At 43.1% G+C, this 19,291-nt stretch overlaps 6 protein-coding genes and 1 long non-coding RNA gene across 9 annotated transcripts in view; 4 read left to right on the top strand and 3 right to left on the bottom strand.

Moving 5' to 3' along the window:
* LOC124296897 (uncharacterized) overlaps window positions 1-9,048 on the top strand; it is a 66,186-nt gene extending 57,138 nt beyond the window's left edge. The window contains exon 6 of the transcript XR_006906471.1: window positions 9,038-9,048. The gene's annotated coding sequence lies outside the window, so the exon portion shown is untranslated. The remainder of the gene's footprint in view (window positions 1-9,037) is intronic.
* Window positions 760-4,109, top strand: LOC124296900 (uncharacterized). Its single transcript, XM_046747309.1, has 3 exons — window positions 760-996; window positions 2,509-2,867; window positions 3,045-4,109. Exons 1-3 carry the CDS (start codon window positions 982-984, stop codon window positions 3,301-3,303), a joined length of 633 nt encoding a protein of 210 aa, XP_046603265.1. The 5' UTR covers window positions 760-981; the 3' UTR covers window positions 3,304-4,109.
* On the bottom strand, window positions 3,537-8,406 carry LOC124296894 (uncharacterized). Of its 2 annotated transcripts, none has more exons than XM_046747295.1 (7): window positions 8,053-8,406; window positions 7,321-7,511; window positions 6,779-6,976; window positions 6,374-6,697; window positions 5,718-6,164; window positions 4,348-4,502; window positions 3,537-4,267 (listed from the first exon to the last, which is right to left on the bottom strand). In XM_046747295.1, the coding sequence occupies exons 1-7, from the start codon at window positions 8,228-8,230 to the stop codon at window positions 4,036-4,038; spliced, it is 1,725 nt and encodes a 574-aa protein (XP_046603251.1). In that variant the 5' UTR covers window positions 8,231-8,406; the 3' UTR covers window positions 3,537-4,035. The 2 variants fall into 2 exon arrangements, with proteins under 2 accessions (XP_046603251.1, XP_046603250.1); XM_046747294.1 differs by having other exon boundaries at window positions 7,282-7,511; window positions 8,053-8,404.
* A 3,912-nt stretch (window positions 9,049-12,960) lies between the features above and the next one.
* LOC124296902 (NADH dehydrogenase [ubiquinone] 1 beta subcomplex subunit 1) lies at window positions 12,961-13,355 on the bottom strand. The gene has a single exon (XM_046747311.1). It carries the CDS (start codon window positions 13,212-13,214, stop codon window positions 13,041-13,043), a length of 174 nt encoding a protein of 57 aa, XP_046603267.1. The 5' UTR covers window positions 13,215-13,355; the 3' UTR covers window positions 12,961-13,040.
* A 939-nt stretch (window positions 13,356-14,294) lies between these two features.
* On the top strand, window positions 14,295-17,566 carry LOC124296891 (mitochondrial DNA helicase). 2 transcript variants are annotated; one of them, XM_046747289.1, is made up of 6 exons: window positions 14,295-15,083; window positions 15,450-15,682; window positions 15,774-16,458; window positions 16,707-16,951; window positions 17,038-17,358; window positions 17,417-17,566. In XM_046747289.1, the coding sequence occupies exons 1-6, from the start codon at window positions 14,819-14,821 to the stop codon at window positions 17,564-17,566; spliced, it is 1,899 nt and encodes a 632-aa protein (XP_046603245.1). In that variant the 5' UTR covers window positions 14,295-14,818. The 2 variants fall into 2 exon arrangements, with proteins under 2 accessions (XP_046603245.1, XP_046603246.1); XM_046747290.1 differs by having other exon boundaries at window positions 14,295-14,962.
* Window positions 17,277-18,776, bottom strand: LOC124296903 (uncharacterized). Its single transcript, XR_006906472.1, has 2 exons — window positions 18,474-18,776; window positions 17,277-17,592 (listed from the first exon to the last, which is right to left on the bottom strand). It is a non-coding gene; the product is annotated as an uncharacterized LOC124296903 (long non-coding RNA).
* Window positions 17,896-19,291, top strand: part of LOC124296895 (glycosyltransferase 25 family member) — a 41,223-nt gene continuing 39,827 nt past the window's right edge. The window contains exon 1 of the mRNA XM_046747296.1: window positions 17,896-18,423. Coding sequence (XP_046603252.1) covers window positions 18,194-18,423 — 230 coding nt within the window. The 5' untranslated portion in view covers window positions 17,896-18,193. The remainder of the gene's footprint in view (window positions 18,424-19,291) is intronic.

Below are 19,291 nucleotides of genomic sequence, written 5' to 3' on the forward strand. Positions count from 1 at the left end.
CGAAATACTTCACTCAGGCTACAAACGATGAAACTGTAATATTTACACAACACTCTAAATCTCGACAGCTGCAGATGGAGGAGGAGGAAGAGGAGATCCTTCACGGATTCGTGCGGGCGGTCTACATCGCACACGCATTTATATTCAACTCTTGCCTTTTCTTTTTCTTCTTCTAAGGAATTCTCTCGCCTTAACATCACCGTTGAAAGACGGTCTTTCTGTCGGTGAACTTCTGTTACTCAAAGTTTGCTTCCCTAAAATCCTCAGATGGACCAACTCGGGGAATAAACGCTGCGGGGCAAATTTCGCATTTACGAGTTTGAAACAAATAACAAGATTGACGTTAATTAGAATAATTACAACCACATATCACGTAATCGAAACTGATGTCCAAAATATGATGATAATAATAATAATCGTTGACCGTAAAGGAATCAAGGAAGGGATGTGATAGCGCTGAAGAGAAAGGGGACTTCTGAAGTACCTACATTCGAGCATTGAAACCGAGGTTTCTTTCCCAATCTGGATGAGGCTGCGAAGAGCTGTGAATTGACCGATTTTGGTTTTGAGTAAAGAAAAAAAACAATCTCGGGACAGGTGGAGAAAGAGAAGGAAGAAATTCATTGAGACCTTTCGCAAGGTGCGTTTGTGAGACTTTACTACATGGGTACATCTCTTAAGCAAAACTTGGGAAGGGGAAGGGACTTACACCGTGGACAGTGGACACCTATATAAGACTCAATAATCGCGGACCGTGTCGTCTTCATCTCGCTTTCAACTCGCGGATCGTCCAAACGGCGCGCGTTTCGGACTATGAGTTTGCAATCGGGTAGTTTGCAACATTTTCGATAAGTCTGGAACATCAGTGCTTCGCGGTGAAATTCTTGATACTGATTAATCCGATCTAAAACTGAATCGGTGGCATACGATTCGATTTCTGATACTCAAAAACGGAATATCGCAGCTCTCAGGATCCCAAGGATGAATCTTCACGCGGTACGTTAACTTTGTAAGGATGCAATATTAATGATCAGAATGAAATAATTCGTCTTTAAAAATATAGTAGCTTAGCTGAATATCTGGGAAAAAATTTAACAATCCTTCTCCGAAATCAATATGGCTGCTTTTGACGCGCTTCAAGTTGAATTTTTGTTCTAAAACCATTACTAGCAAACGTCATGTATCGAGCAGCATTAGACATCGAACTAGATAATGGCGAGAACAGCTGAGCAATTACTTTGTCTACAAGTTAAGCGTTTGAACTGTGTATTGAGCTTGCGTAATTGCCTCTCACGTAGCCCCCGTAATTCGCACTCCTAAGGGGCGAAAAAACTTATGATGCAAATGGTCTTAAACTCGTCAATGCCTACTTTCTAATCTCCTTGTGCGATTATTTTGACGCATAGTTACGTGAGGTCGGAAAAAACTGTGTCGCTTCAGGTGTTAATTAAAAATGAAACCAATAATATACTTGTTATATGTATACCTACTCGTACGAGTCCAAATGTTGAAATTTTTAACGAGGTACGTAAGTTAGAAATACACAGAGAAATCGAAGTCCTACAAGTCGTGAATGCGAAATGTAAGATTCCAAGCGAATCGGGTGTAGCATCCTTCATTGCGGATGATAGTATAAACCATTGTCCTTTCGGTCGGACACGTGCGTCGCAAAGATACTTGATCATGCAGGCTTGGTATGCTCTTACTTGACACTGCAGAATCTCATACGACACGAGATTGCCAGCTTCTGATTACGTAACTTGTAAGGTAACTAACATATTGTCCCACCGTACGTGTAACATTCGTATAATACACACCGGCGGAGGTAGAGGCCTTTCATTTTCCATAGATAAGACAGTTTGCCAATGCGTTGAATAAGACGAGCACCTGCATACTTCGGGTCGATTCGATACCTGAACTCGCGAACTCCGCGGTTATAACTCGTTGATGAAATCAATTCTCCCACATCTCGTATGTACCACCGCTGTTCCAAGCAACAGCCGCATGTATAATGCTCCAATGCTGGATTGTGAAACCACGGATCGGCGCTACAAACATCATCAAAGACCGAGAAGGCCGCGTGTTCGTAATATAACTTCTACACCTGCTAGAGGATCAATGAATTACAGATAACGGAATGTAATCCTTCATCGACGCTTTTAAAGTGGACCCCCCAGCTGGACGTTCGAAAATAATGTCAGAACTAACACGCTCTTTTCATCACCGTCCCCGTGTCGACGCGGATAATGATGAATAACGTTATTCACATCGCGTTGAAATTATTCATAAATCGTCATTCGACGAGTTGCCAAATCGCGGAAAGACCATCGGGTGCTAACACCTTTTTAAAATACAGTGAATCTTGCACGCCCCCGCCTCCTCGCCCCAGGGCATGCGCGTAGGCGAAGAAGCAAAATTCACTACACCGATTAGGCACCTTTGCAAGAAGGCGAGAAATTTCGTACGAAATAAATTAGAAAATTTTTCTTCCATTACTGGTCAATTAAGGCTGCATCGCCGATCGCCCGGCTCTTGCTACTTGTCGGTTGTCTCCTCTTGAACACGGGGTTACTGTCGACGGCCGAGAAGCTCTCGCCGAATGTTCACGCACCGCTTTTCGCCCAAGGGGCTGGTGGATTTAAATTGGAGCCACCGCGCGAGGGTCCCGTAAAAACGTACGCCGAAATACTGAAGCAAACAAATCGGCCGAACTTGGGAGACGGCGAGTACTCGTTCAGCTTCGAAACCGCTGACGGAGTCCAGCGTGAGGAAGTCGGAAAGCTTAAGAAAGTCGGCGACGAACTCGTCACCGTAGTTCAGGGCCGCTACTCGTACTCCAGCCCCGAAGGCCTCGCCATTGACGTCAGGTGAGTGATTCGATTTCGGCAAATCATCCGAACAGCTTCTTCACCCTGCAATTTCAAAATATTCCAAGCATTGCTGCATGTATATCGATAGAAATTCACACAATACACATTTTCTACATTGCATTCCATTCTTTTTCCTACTTTTACTCACCCACAATTTACGTACTTGCATTTCAGGTACACCGCGGACGAGAACGGAGCCAGGTCGAGTTTCACGTTTGGAACGGACCCGGGGCGATGGAAACAGTCGTCGGCGCTTCCCGGGTTAACGGGGTCGGTACGATCGGCGCTTGGGGACAAGGGAAAGTCGGCGGATAGAGAATACCTGCCGCCAACTTTAGCTAAGGTTCAGAGCAAGGATTACTTGCCACCACCAAGTACTCCGGCTCCTGCGGCTAAAGCTAGCAACGAGTACCTGCCGCCGTCAACCCGGTGATTTCCTCACAGAGTCTACATTCGATACTTTAAAGTACAAAGGGGACTGAGCTGTAACGTCGTCTCTACTATCCTTTTTGAAAGATATCAGCAATATGATTTCCTATTGGAACGTTTAACCTTCTTTTTCTACTGCAATGTATCATTACTGTAAATACATACTTACAATATTTAAAAAAAAGGAAGAAAATAATCTTATTTAATACGGATTACTGGCAGTGACTGAAACGACAATTATCAATCGGTGTCATCACTCAATTTATTGATAACGCAGGTTTTTAGACTATACACAAACAATTACTAAGATAACACATCAGTGGATAATTATACTACAGATTCTATAGAAACATTTCTCATAGTCTTAACATTATTGTTGTAAGTTCCGTATTAACCACCGATTTTTATACATATTTCTTAGTTACATTACGTAAACTAATCACGGGGATTAATAATTTTAAGACACCTTTCCACAAAGTACGTTTACCTAAAAACGTGTTATAAACTATATTTACACTATTGCAGTTAATTAAGGTGACACGGGGTAAAGTTTGTACAGATAAAAATATGTTGCAGCTGTTTCGGAGTAGTTAATTCGAGAAATACCGTTAATATAAACGCAAGTTGAATATGGAACACCTTACACGGATATAATACAAGGACATATGTATACGCTGGGAAAGGTCTTTAACACTCGTTTCGCTCGCTCAAACCTGAGGAATGGAAACAGCGTCGATTACGTTCCCCGGTATGTTGTGTAACCGAAGGGACTCATCAAGAGAGGCACGTGGTAGTGTTCAGTGGGGTTTTTGACATCGAAAACGATCTCGATGAAAGGATACATGGTCTCGATTCTCCGTAGTGTAAAGTACTTGTCAACGTCGAAGTGAAGCTTGTAACGGCCAGCTGTGAAGCTGTACTTCGAAATATCTACGAGGTCGGCGCACCGACCGTCCACCGACGTGTTGCTGCGAAAACAAACGTAACATTGAAGTAATGCGATAAGACTGCACAGCGATATCGTATTTCAACTTAATTTCTGCCTCACCTCTCATTCACAAACGTCCAGCGGCCGTCCATCAATTTATAGAGACTGATCTGCAGCCCGCCGACCGGTAGGCCCTTGCTGGTGTCCAATACGTGGGTTGATATACATGGTTTTTTAGTTTGCACTAACGGAGTCACAGGCTTCAATATGATGTGCTGGAATAGTTAGCACATTTCTGATACTGCAGATTACAATCGCAGTGCTAAATTTATACGCCAATACCGAGATTCGAAGTGATAATGATAAATAACATCGACAAAGAGTGATTATTTAATTATTACGAGTACAACCTGGTCACAAACTGCTTCATCCGCACCCTGATTTTTTTCGCTCATGATTGTGCGGTTTAATGTTAGAACGACCTTTCAATCGACTCGCACGAATGATCAACCAGCCGCTACTGTATCTCGGCTCGGTATTCAATGCCCCGGAATGTCAGAATCGTCGAGACTCGGTCATAGGTCGGTAATCATTACGTTATCTAGCTCTTCATGACGACAAAGGTCATTACCCCCGTGTATGAACGCATATCGCGATAAGGTTGATAGTAACATTGCGTGTTGTACGGCTGGCTATACGGCGATCAACGATTATCGCTGTTTATTTCCAGATACCAGGGACCGGGACCCATTTCGGAATTCTTTAATTCTTGATATTGAATTTCCCGGTAAGACAGACATAAAATATTTTCAGGGTCAACACGTAGAAAGAACCATTCTATTGTAACTTCTGATTTCACAAGGAGAGTATAGAGGCTTAATGTCGCGAATCGGGTTGTCCTTGCATGTGGTGAAAGGTAAAGATCCCTGATTTGACGAGGTTTTTGATTTTCAATCCAACGGGCCTTGGTTGCTGAGATATAGCGATTTGAAAGTTTTGGATTTTCGGGCGGGTTGCGCTTAGAGTACGTGGAGTAGGGCGGTTCAGAAAACAGCCTTTTTTGCAGATTTCATTATTTTCCGAGATTCTTGCACTTTTTTACTAAAAAATAACTCATACACCGTACGGACTGAGCTGAAAAAAATTTTTAGTACTGCCTCAACAACGTAGAAATTTCGAAAAAGGTTATTTTCGGGAATTTCAAAATTGAGACATCATTAAATCCTTTGGTGGCTATGTTTTGTATGACGAAACAAAAGTTCACCCCGTGCAAGGACAATCCGATTCGCGACATTAAGCCTCTATTATACTCTCCTTGTCAGTGTAACTTGTTAGCTTTTCAAGGAGGCCAGAGTTTGGAATTCGTAATAGAAATCCGTTGGAACATATGATGATCTTTTTATTTTTATTTACGGCAAATCAACGTCATTCCAAACCAAATAAAATCCCCAACTTGACGGAGGAACGGAGAAATCTAAGAAGTAACTTACCTTCTTAGGACCGGTCTGAGTGCCGCCTGATGCGGAACACGTTGGGGGCGTGGATGGAGCGGAATTTTGCTGATGTTGCCCGATTTTATTCTGCTCGACAGGCTCCGGCACTCGTTTTTTTTTATCGCCAACAACGACGGCCGAAGCTTGCCCTTTGGCAGTGCTTATTACATAGCGAGATCCGGCAGCGTAGGACGTCGCTGCTGAAGCATCCAGAATCACAGTCTTGCCACCGGGAGTGAGCGTCACCGTCTTCTTCGACAGTGGCACCGCCGTCCCACTGGTAATAGATGCTGCAGATTCGGACACTGTCAGCCCAGTTGATGGTTTTGTCACACACTCTTTGCGGACATGCAAAGCTGGAGGCGAAGTAGTAGACGAATTATGCACATATCCAATGTCCGGGTGCTCTGATTCGTCGCTTTCAACGTCACTCCATTCGCCAGCCTGTTCAATTAAGGGCCGACCGCAATGGCCGCGGGTTTATTACGAATTATGGATAATCCAACTAGTTCAAAGAATATAAGTTACTGATTGGGGGCTTAACTACAAGCAACAGTGTTTGACGAAATTCAATGATTGAAAAAGTATTTCGTAACGGGATTCTGCTGGGTTTTGAATAAACAACGTAATCAGTATATAAATAATTCTCTCACCAGTGAAGATTTAGAGCTCGAAATGTTTCCGATTGGATCATTATTTGGGTTTTCAGTGTCGTGATCGTTCTCTTTGCTCTGATCATGGACGTAGTGCGTTGGATCATTGTTTACTGTCAAAGATTCTACAGTCATATCATCGCCGTCACCATTGTTTCTATTAGATCGAGCCGAAACGACGCGGGATTCAACCTCCTCGGCACATGGATCTGCCGACTCAACGACCATTTCCAACTCTACATTAATCGGATCTCCATTCTCGTCCAGGAACTCGCCATGCACGTGAGCCATGGCCTCTGCAAGGGCGTCAGGGCGGCTGTTCTCCTGTGAATCAGGTAATCGGATGGTTAGGAATTTAAAATGGCGAAATACTCTTGAATTCCGTACACTTAGGATAAGACTCACTTCTACTTCCATTTTCATTTTCTTAGGTACCGATTGGTTCTCATTTTCCTCCACTTCCTCGTGCTCCACTTCCGTGTCCATGTTCTTTGGGTCGAGTTCGGTCATTTCCAGGTCATCGTCGAGCCGTTCGATGACATACTCTATATCCTCATCATCGTCCTCTGTTGTTGCTTCCTCTATCTTGAAATTCCTGCCATGCTGTCAACGGACATATCAAATGGTAGTAAGACGTTAATTAATTCTGACAATTGCTGTTACAGCATCTGAAGAACATCTTCAAAGTCAATGCCCAATCCTGAGCTACTAAATGAAATTGAAATTACTTAACATGTGGCAATTAAGTAAAACATTTCTGCACGTGTTGAAAAAAAGTGACTACATCCTTCTTTGATCTTCACGATCTTGCCACATACATGCAACCGATCGCTTTTAAAAAAGTAGCTGATAGTCAAGAGTCCTGACAGAAGAGTTCTTATCTCGTGCTTAAGGTGGGTCTCGTATACCTCGTAAACCTGGCGAGACAGTTTTTTTTGGAGCCGAACCTTGGCTGTAGAGTTTTTCACTTTTGCAGTCTCATCTTTAGCCATTGCTTCTTTCTGGTGCACCATAGCACCCCTCTGATGTTTCATGGTACAAGTATGCTTCAGCAGCGATAGACGATGGGCATGAAGATTCTTTTTGCAATATGTGCAATATGCCCGGGTGGGTTGATCTGGTACAGCCGTCAACCACCCTAAAGAATCAAAGAAAAACAAACTTACAGGTACCAGTAACATTCATAGTGAGGATACATCTGACATATTGAACAAGCTTTTCAATTAGTGGATAATGAAATTTCATCTGAATTAGTTTATTTACATTTTCGTTAAAAAAAAGTACTGATAACCAGTCTTCATAGTGTAGAAAAAGGAAATTCTGAGAAAAGAAAAATATTTCATTTTATGTCTCTCTCATTTATTGTTAGTCCACAGAGGTCTGATTAAGAAGAACTCTAAAAAATCGTAACAAAAAACCAAAAGGGCATCGTTTGTACTGTTATAGTTTCGAGTCTGTGCGCCGGATATCCTTGCTGCGCTGTGGATCATTTGAAATGAATGAAAAATGGAATGAAAATATATTGTATCCGTTTCCTATTTGCTCAATCATAATAGATCCGGCGAATTTTCGAACACAGCCAATGCAGGCTTGGGCAAGAGGGGGCTAGACGATGTAACTAGAATATGATGTATCTACAAGGAGTACACAGCGATTTGCGACGTGAGGATCGTTCGTACCTTTGAAGTCGGGCATCTGTTCCCATGCTTTTCTGTATCGTTGCGTGTAGACGCGAGTCTTGGCGTGACTGATTTTACCCGTCGGCGTGAGCTGCAGATGCAGTATTTCCTCTCTTTTCGGCGATCCCGATTTTTCGCTCTTGACGATTCGGCTGAGTTCGAAACTGCCCCGATTCATTCTTTGCAAAATACCCAAAATCGTAAAACGAAATAACTAAAAACTCTGGTTAGGTTGAGACGCGATAGTACACCGTCGTCGCCTAGTCCCGGACCCAACTCCCTAGCACATCGCAATGGCGAACGGCGTACTCGCTGCAACGGCAATCTAATCGAAGGTCAACAAAATGGCCGATCAAAGTATCAAGCGGGTTCGCGCGTAGCGTCGCCACGCGGCAAATTGCCGCGCAACTCCACTAAACCAGCGAGGTGCCTGAAGCGAGCCGTCGCAGCGCTGCCAACCCTAAAGATATTTCTTTAGATCTATAAAAATTAGAATCCGTGCAAAGAAAAATTGTTTTCTTATTAAGTAATATTGTCGTTTAGGTCGGAATCTGAAGCAAATCTGAAGTTCTCGGATAAAATTTCAAGAGTGATAACGAAATCTCTACAGATGGTCTGTGAAATCGAAACAATAGACTAAAAATCAACTAATCGTGAGGTTTCTGAAAAAATATGCACCATAGCGACTGCAATTTTCGAACACACTTATTTGACATGTTGGTAGTTATAAATATTTAAAAAATGAAAACACATTATATAAGTAAAAGTTCCTCATATCTTTATACTTATAATTCAGATTGCAAGATATAAATCTGTCTATGTTATCTCGTTCAGTAATTATCATTATATATTTCTAGGAAAATTGCTCATACTATAAAGCGAAAAAATGAAATATAATACGTATTCCTGTATTTATTGAGTTCAATACCGTCAAAAATCACTTTTGAAAATAAGAAATATAAAGAATTACTGTTGCGCTATTAAGACATCGGAAGAAGTATTGTGGTGGCATTTAATTAAGAAATCTAAAGAATTGTTTTGGCGCCATTTAAAAAGATATTCGTCTGATAGGTTGGCAATGTTGCCCCACATTCGCGTTTTTCATGGCCCTGATTCAGTAGCGTCCTCAGACACGAAATAGATTTTCGGAACTAATTTTCTACGCACCCTGATGAGTAGTAAAATGCATGTCGGCAATCTGATAAACTTAATGTCTTGCAGGAAAGTTTAAGTTTGCAAAATCTGTTAATTATTTATTCATGCTGCAGTGATATCATTTGTCAACGTTTGCGATTTGCTCAGTTTTTACCATTACAATGAAACTGCTATGGTAATTGTGCTCTGCATTATCCATTGCTTTCGTGATGCACCATCCGGCAGAGGATTAGTACGTTACCAACACGCATTTTATTACTTTTCAGGCACTTCGAAAATTAGTGCCATTTAAACATAGGGTTTTTCATCCGCCAGGATTTCGACCACCATATATACGTCTCGATGAAATGCTTCATGGACTGTATAAGTACAGGCGAATTTCAGTAAAATATGCACTCATTATTATTCAAATAGAGGTGGTTTTAAATTAACATTAACAAACTTTAGCGTGTAACCCGGAATGTATTACACATTCAATGATTTAGAAATGTTTATATTTTCTATAAAATTGTAGGTAGATATCTACAGGAAACTCGCGATACATTACAATTTTCTTCTTAGTCACTGAAACCTTTTTCTGCAATAATCGGTAATGAATTTCGCGTTAATTACGTTTCTTTTTTTTTAATATATAGCACTATTGAAAGTATTCATACTTATAATATCCGCGATTTGTTACATTTTATGGCGTACATGACCTATTTCCGCAGGGTGTCGAGCAAACACACAGAATGAAAAGGGAAAGGAAATGAAGGGCTATCTGCTAAACGTTGCGTAATTGAAAACATCTGTGTTGCAAAAGCGGCAACAGGTCTACGAAGAGGAGAATCGGATGGAACAGCCAATTGTAGACCATAGACCAACGGTCGAAGGATAATACGCGCCATAATATATAAGAGAGCGCACAAATAGTAAGAAGTGGCCTCCTACCCTGCACACGGCATGAATATCAGGAAATCCTTACCATCCCCTCACACACAGACAGCAGGCGTGCAGGCACACTTAATCGCCATGTGCATGTGAAAGCAGGTACCGGCTCGCCGATGCACCGGCCGCAGAGGCACAGGCTGTCGGCAAAAAACGGCCTACAACCGACCGTTAGGACCATTTGAAACGGCCCTAACGGGGAGTCCTGCCCGATCCCCCCCCCCACCAAACCTGCTCGCTGCGTTCCAGTCCTCGCATTAATGCGGCGAAGAAACATTTCGAAGTTGATGCTGACGGCGGTGGTGTGTTGAATCTGGGAGTCGTAAAACAACGGCGTGTGTTATGAAGTTATGCGATAACGAAGCGTCACTGTTCGGCTAACGAAACGTAATCCGTCGTCCCGAGCTCGACGATAAGCAGTGCACATAATCCCATCCAATTGCAGCTGAGTATCGGAAATTCAACGGTGTACCTGAACAGGCGGGGAGGAGCAAGGCTCCGGAATTCCGAGGGAAAATCACGTTTTATTGTTAGTGGAAGTTGAAACAATGGGGCTTCACAGACTCGAGGCACATGCAGCAACTGGTGGATTTACAGTACCGCGAGTAAAGTGCAGTTGCGACGGCTAGCCGCAGAATTATCGGAATACACCCGGTTGGAATCAAGTTTGAATCTGAATCGAAATAATGGAATTAGTAACAGTCAACTCGGAGAATGAGCGGGCGGAATCAGAGAGCCGGAAAATGTATCGGGTAGAAACGTTCATAATACCGAAAGGAAATAAGGTGTTTTACTCTACGAAGGAACTTGACTTGGAATCTCACGACGACAAGGAGCAGCCGAACGATGTTGAGATGAAATTAAAGGAGCAGCAGTTGTCAGGGATCGACGAAAAGGGGCCGACGGCCAGCATTCCAGAAGCCCCGCAATCAAGGAATCCCAAAGACGGCTCGGAATTTGATCTTCAATACTCTCGGGAAAATCTTGTGGGGTTCAATTCATCCGAAAACGGTGTGAGGATGGGCGATGAGGAAGCAGTCGCGTATCTCGAGGAATCCCTTTGCTGTGGCGGCGGTAATCCTCATTCGGTGGAGGGACCGGAACGAGCCGCGAACGACTTCAAAGTGTCCGACGAAGGCGAGTTTGACCCGTTTCTCGGAATGAAATGTCTCGATTTTACCGAGGAAGAGCCGAGGAACATTGAGCGCTCTCGGTCTTACGACTTCCTGCCGTCCCAGCGGTCCGGTTCGGATCTTAAGTCGATAAAGGAGTCAAACTGCGAGACGACGCAGCCGGGATACGGAAGCTGTGAGGAGCTTTGCCACCACGGAAACAGGAATGGATGCACTGTGGTGGCGCAAAGTCCGAATAAGGTCAGCGAGGTCATCTTCAAGGAGAACTGGATGAAGAGGCTTGAACTGCTACGACGGCGGGTGTCGCTCATCAGGGACAAGGAAGTCATACTTCAGGAGCGCGAGCGGCTGCTGCTAAAGAAGGAAAAAGAGCTCAGGATCCTCGAACGGCTTATCAAGGAGAAAATACAGCGCGCAGATTTGTATCTGAAGCGGTGCACGGCCAGGACCTGCCACAGCCTCGATGAGGACGAACTGGACTCGAGACCCTCGCCGCCACCGTATCCTGACAGACGAAGGATTCCTGGAGAAAACGAGATGAACCCGGTCGCGGATAATCGCGAAATTGGCTCAAGGGCCTCGAGTCGTTCCAATCGGTCGAAAGGATCCAGCAGCAATTCCGCGCGTTCGGAACCCTCGGTGAGCATCGGACATCAAGAGATCAGCAGGAGTTTGGTCTCGACAATAAATGCCGGGTTCAACGGCAAACCAATCTCCGAGGTGGATCGCTGCCGGTCGAAGTGGAGCGCTTATGCCAGCTGGCGATGCCGCGCGAAGCCCAAGGTCTGTTACGAAGACCTGGATTCAACGCTCTCCGCCGACATCGGCGACTCCTCGTTCGCTATCACCTCGAAGAAATTGGACCCCCGTCTCGTCCGCAGACCGCGAGGATTTGCGAGATCCGCAAGCGAACGGGGGCCGAAGAGTCCGCGGCCCAGAAGCCTCGACCTGGATGCCGACCGGCTGGAGTTTGAGAGTGGAAAAGTGCTGCGGAAGATAAGCGAGAATATATCCGCCGTTGTACTGAGCCAGGGCACGAGATTCCAGGATTACGGATCGATCGATAGGATACAAAAGCTGCCTGGCGATTCGACTACGGATGTCGCGGTGCTCAGGGTGGAAAATAAGGCTGATTGCGGCGGGCAGGATCAGATCAAGTCACGGACCAAAGAGAAGACCAGCTTCTGGAACGAGGAAGCGAGCGACTGGCTGCAGAAGAAGAGGCAGGCCTATAATTTAGCCAATAAGAGAATGGCGAACAGAGATTACGAGAACGATAAAGAGAACTTTGGGAAACCCCCGGCGAATAAAGAAAAGCCCGAGAAAATTCAGAAGCTGAAAAATGATAAGGGAAAAAAATTCACAATATTTCGCTAGCCGACATTCTCTGATTGCGTATAAATCATTTTCAGAGGGGTGTTGATGGAACGGTTATTAAACGTTACTTTAGAAAGCTTGTGCTGATCGTGCGATATGTGTTTCATTGATAGAAACACCCGAAATAAGATTTACAATTATGTTCATAAAAATATTGATAGAAATTCTCAATTTGTAAAAATTTGATATTCTATATACACAGAGGTGAAATAAAACTGTTAGATAAACTTCCTCTGTGATGAGAATTGTGTACCGATATTTCACTGCCAATCTTAACTAATTCAGGTCATTAGAAGTAAGAAAGAACTCATGAAAATATCGTTTCATTATCTCCGCTCTTTCTCTTTATTATAATAAATCATCATGCTACGGTAACCAATATACTTATATTTCAATTCATGGCCATGACGGAGGTTCGCCAGGCGCAAGTGTTCTGCCATAGAGCGCAGATTTATCTCTGAAGCGTGTCATTCTCAGGGATTCCTGACGGTCTATCCAGGAGCCAAAGGCATACCCAGTTAAGGGCACAACCATTAGTAGAAATTCACGGGTAAATCCTAAAATAGCCATTCTTGTTCTTTGTCTGTACTAATGTAGCTCCTCGCTGTTTAGTGCCGCCAGACGTTCTCTCTCCGCTATTTTCCACTTCCTGGTGTGATTCCAGTCCAAGAATATTGACGAAGCTGCAATCGTTGGGAAGATGACGACAGCTGCGTAACGACTTATTAGTTTACGGATAGATATTTTACCAGGAGTTGCCATCAATCTGAAAAACATCATTAGCATAGGTTAGCATATTTTGTGGATCAGGTTAGTTTAGGTCAAGTCAAATTCTAATTTTTTTTCGTGTTATGTAACATCTCGCAAGTATTAAATCAGTTGCAAAGAAAAGGTTTAATCTAGTTTGTATAATTACACGGATCTTCCGCAGATTTTTATCGCCTATATAGCTGTGGAATAGCTTTCCGTAAGGTTGAAAATTGAATGGCAAAGTGTGGAAAAGAGTTTGGTTTAGGTTAACAGCCGACATCTAGGATTCATGAAGCAAACGGAAATGACCCTGTGTATGATATCCGAGGGCTTATATAAATCTGAGTGGTGTTCTTTAAAGATTTTATCGGTCTGGCGGTGAATGTCATACAGACAAGTTAGGCTGACAAAGTTTACCTTCAAGCCCATATCCTGATAAAAATTAAGACAGCACTCAGCACTTTGGAGCTCTGAACGTTTTCTTTCGTTTTTCTTGATCGATTCACTCTCTCGAAATAACAGCTAACAGTATCGATTGTCGTAATGTACACTGCTGGTGCATTTTGGAACACAAGTTAAGCCTTGTATCCAAGTCGATTATGCGGCGACAAAGGGGTGGCTGTCTTAAATCCTCAGGTCTATGGTTCTGTGTCGTCAGGGAATTTTTGAGAAAAAAAACTGTGCAGGGGGATAAAAGAGAAGAAAAAAACTTTGCTTCTGAGTATGTTACACTTTTTTGTGCATATCCAACGATATCCATAACAGTAAGAACACAAATTCGTATGGACGCGGGTCCGAAGAAATTTTTGATGGAGACGCGACTTGAAGTAAACAAATAGCTATAGACAAAGTATCGAAATATCGAAGCTAGGCAAATGGCGCGGCGAATCATGTATGTGTTTGTTGTCCGCGAGCGCAGGGGGTATTTCGTCTAGTGCTGCAATACAGAGCAACAATAAACGAATTTCTAATATTGAAAGCAAGCCGTGAAGGTGATCCATCGTTTTCGACGTACTGATGTCTAATATGCCGCGGATCACTTACTCACTGTCACAGCACGTGACAAGCCACATTTATCTCTAAGCTTCATGATCTTAAAATCGAGTTGGAGGTTAGGGATAGAACGTGCCGGTGGTGAACTAGCTTGCCCACTTGCAAGCAGCATTGTTGTTGCGTTAAATCGGCAAATTAATTCGGTTGAGATGCGTGGGGTATTATCCAATGTTGTTGGATTTTCATCGGACTTAAATATTATGATTAAGCTCATTTTCTTACACATCTCAACACGTTTGTTGCCATCGTCGTGATAATAATAGTGAGGAGAATCGACTATCAAGTTCGTAACGGAAATAAAACAAAGAAATTTCGTTACTGAGTTGATAAGAAAAAAAGCCGATGTATATAAACGTGTATATAATAATAATATGTTTTCGAGGGTATTCATAGTTAGACTTGTACGATCAAGTTTCGGGTGTAAACGCGATAAGAAAATATTTAACCCGACTCGGTTTTATCACTGGGCAGATGCCGAGGATGAAAACGCTGTACCGCTCGTTCAAATTAAAAAGGTGATTAAAACTGCGGCTTTAAACTATGTGGACGGTCATGCCTGTATCACCATGGACTGCCCTATCTGTGCCGGCGCAAAACGCAAAGACCAGCCCAAAGTCTTCATCAACAAAACAACGGGTCGGTTATTCATACATCAATCAGAATTTTATGACTTAAAATATAGATGATTCGGCTGCATTCACATGGTTTTGAAATTTTAACAACCTTCAGCTACCTCACAATATTAGCAAATCGTTTCTTTCTCTGGTCCGAAGGTATCAAATTGATATATCCCGCGCAAATGTCTCGTCAATTTATCCGATTGGTCAGCCTGGTCAATGTGTCATGGCGGCTTATAGTTATTTAAATCATTTGAATACGAATCACTGATTCGTGCGGGCGGCGTCGTTTTGAAAGAGCGCGAATCGCGATCCAGTGGAATCGGATTCGAAAAATATTGTAAGACAATGTCGTGAGTAATTTATCTTTTTTTGTTGCTTTTAGGATTTTTCCTATGTGACAATTGCCGACACTCGGGACCGTGGAGTATTATTGAAAAGTTTTTGACTCCGAGAAAAAGCGGAAAGATAGTAAAGGAGCTAGCAGCTTTCAAGGAGACTTTACCCATCAAACAAGATTTCAAAGGTAAATGGGACGAACTCAAGGCCACATGTCAACTAGTCACAAACCTCACCGACGATGAATACCAAAATATGTTGCAGCATCTTGGAATCCCTGTAAGTTTCTCTGTGATTTGAATTACTGGACATCCAGAACCTCCATAAAGTTTGGATGTCATCATACTGATTAAATTACAACAAATTTCAGCCAGTTCCGAAAGAGACATTGTCAATTCTGAACTGCGTGTACAGCCTTTCGACGAAGACGCTATATCTACCTCTGACGGACTCAAGCAGCAATGTAGCAGGCTACAAGTCTGTGACTGAGGAGTCAGAGGACACGACACCGGCGGCAAAGGCTGGTGGCGTGATAATCTACAAACAGAAGGGAGCAAAGACTGATTCAAATAGTCATGCCGTTGTGGTTCCGAGTGTCCGTGACCTGCTCGCGTTAATTTCTCAGCGGGCAGCTACCCATATTGTCTGTCTTCCCCATGAACTAAAAAACCTACCCCAGCAAGCCCTCCCGATCTTTGAAAACTACAAGAAGCTCGTTCTGTGGTTTGGGAACGACGAGACTAGTTGGGACACAGCCAGGAATTTTGCGAAAAAGCTAGATGAGAAACGTTGCTTCTTTGTACGCCCAACTGGTGCTCAGCCTGACCCCAAAACCGCGGCATATCTTGGCCACGATCTTAAAAGCATACTGCAAAACGCACAGCCTATATGGCACAAAAGTATCACGACGTTTCAGAGCCTGAGACAGGACGTTCTCAGTGACCTTCAGAATATTGATCGTGTTCAGGGAGTCAAGTGGAAAAGGTATCCAACCCTGAACAGGATACTTAAAGGCCACAGGAAAGGAGAATTCACCGTTTTGACTGGCCCCACGGGTAACTGCGAAGAGCTATTCATTACTTTTGTTGAGTCCATGGTTCTTGGAATTTTATGTGATTGGGTTTGTTCATGAGAAAAAAATTTTTGTCATGAGTTTCATGAAATCTAGTCAGAACACCTTTGAATAGAGACTCCTACACATATAGCATCAAAATTCTATCCCTGTGATGAACTTACAAAAATAATTGACGACCACTTCATTTTCTTTTGTTACTATGCAATTCCTGTAGTAGAAATCTTGCAGGTAGCGGGAAGACGACATTCATGAGCGAATACTCGTTAGACCTTGCTATGCAAGGAGTGAACACACTGTGGGGTAGTTTTGAGATACGAAACGCAAGATTAGCGAGGACTATGTTACAGCAGATGGCCGGTATGCCTTTGGATGTAAATCTCGACCTCTTCGACACATACGCTGACGAATTTGAAAAACTTCCAATCTACTTCATGACTTTCCACGGTCAGCAGAGCGTGAAAGTGGTCATGGAGGTTTGTACAATTCCAAAGTTGGGGTAATCAGCAATTTTCAAAGAACTAACTTTAAACATAAATACTGATACATTATTGCTTTTCAGGCCGTTGAGCACGCAACATACGTTCACGATATCGCGCATGTCATAATCGACAACGTGCAATTTATGATGGGTATATCAGACGAGCAGAAACACATGGACAGATTTTGGAAGCAGGATGCGGTTGTAGCAGCCTTTCGCACATTTGCAACTAAGTTCAACTGTCATGTTACCCTCGTCATTCACCCTAGGAAGGAAAGGGACGCAGACGACCTTACCACATCATCCATTTTTGGTGGTGCTAAGGCTAGCCAAGAGGCTGACAATATTCTCATAATACAGGACAAGAGACTCACCAGTGTACGAGGGAAAAAATATTTACAGGTAATTGACTTTTTAATACATGCACAGCAGTTTCTACATTGTATTGTGCACTTTTTAGGTAGCTAAAAACCGATACAGCGGTGACTTAGGAGTGATGATGATGGACTTTGACAAGGCAAGCTTGAGTTATGCACCAAAAAGAAAGTCAAAGACGGAGGCGGACCAGGTGGCTGCAGCATCTGATCGGGAAGACTCTAATGCTAGTTGATGAACCTTCCCCTTCTCTTCGGTGATCTGAACAAAAAATCAAAAAACAAAAGACTATCATCATTGGTTTCTTGTTAGTATAGTTAGAATTTTTGTTACTTGACAATTAGTGCGCAATCGAAGAGAAAGAAAAAAAAATCAGATAATTGAACAAATTGAATAGAATAAAAGTTGAAGAATTGCGACGACCAATCCGACGGTTGAACGTCGAATTCCTATTGCTCCGGTCATCTTGGAAACCCATTCGTTAGTAAACTCTGCATTATCGACAGAGCGAGGGCGTGTGTAATTACGCGTAAAGACAGTGAACTCGATTCTCGGATCTCGCACTTCTCGCAGCACGCATTATTATGCGTCTGGCGGCGTAATCATACATCACAATCACATCACCCTACGCGCCTGACTGCTACGGCAAATCAGTGAGCGCACTCATTTTGTTTGTTTTGTTTTATTCTAGTCTCGTCTTCCTGTTAAATTTCTATCTAGCGGAGCTCAATTCTGGTGCTCGCGGGCTCGCGCCTCGCCTCGGGAGTTCTGTGCCTCGGTGAAAATCGAGCGTATATCATTGCCGTAACACACCTCGCGCTTCCTTTCTGCATATTTACAGTCAGCTTCGCACCTATTTTTTATGCAGTTTTATTTATCACGCCGTGAAATGAAGTGCGGCAGTTCCTCAAGTCTCGTTGCCGTATTTACAGCCGTTTGGGCTTGCGCCACCGGCGTTTTAACCGACACGAGGAGCCAAAAACAGCCAACCGTTCTCATCGCTACTTTGGTACGCAACAAGGCTCATACGCTGCCCTACTTTCTGACCCTCATTGAAAACCTGGACTACCCGAAAGACCGGATATCACTGTGGTGAGTAGCCTGCATGATAATCAAATTAATCCTCAATTGAACCTGCTTACCGTGTCCACGATTTTCTCGTGTTACGTCAATTATTTACGGACTCCGTTGTCAATCATAGCTTCGGTTGATCCGGCATTGATACAATTCCCGAAGTCCGAACTACTTCGTTTCTGCGGTATTCACTGGGCTAACGAGTTAATCACGTCACAATTATTCACCGCGTCCCGGTCACAATAATCAACTGTCACCGATGCCTCGCTCGGCGAAATAACTGAGAACGTGCGTATTTGACGTATCCTGCACGTATCCACACGAGCGCTACTAGGTATCACTTTTCCTGCGCACGCACCATGGATACCTGTTCTCGACATGTGCCACCAGCAGCGGGAGTTTGAAAATGAGGCTGAAGTTAGTAACGTTAGCGTAACGAAACATTGGGAGAAAAAATCATTATTATGAAATTTTGTAGTGACTTTGAAGTGGCTAAGTTTTAAAAATATGAATTACTTTTCCCTTATTATAATTTACTGCATTTCAGAGATTCTTAAAGTTCCGAAATAACCGGTTTTCCGGAACACGAATCATTACAATAACGTTACTAACTTCAGCCTCATGCTTGAAAATCGTCTTTTGTTTCTCCATACGTATGTCAGAAAGGTATCTCGAAATAGTGAAGGATAACAATTCGTATGGCAGAAAAGTTTTTGCCAAAGTTGTCGGATTCGTTGCCTAATGTCTGGCATAATGACACGTTTTAATGTAGAATATGATGTCTTCTTGGTAAACATTCAGATAGAATAAAAAAAATATTGCAAAGGTGACTAATTAACGGCAGGGTTCTGTTATCAAAACGGTAAGTATAAGACCACCTTGTTAA

Source organism: Neodiprion virginianus, chromosome 2 (genome assembly GCF_021901495.1).
Source record: "Neodiprion virginianus isolate iyNeoVirg1 chromosome 2, iyNeoVirg1.1, whole genome shotgun sequence".
Classification (NCBI taxonomy): Eukaryota; Metazoa; Arthropoda; class Insecta; order Hymenoptera; family Diprionidae; genus Neodiprion; species Neodiprion virginianus.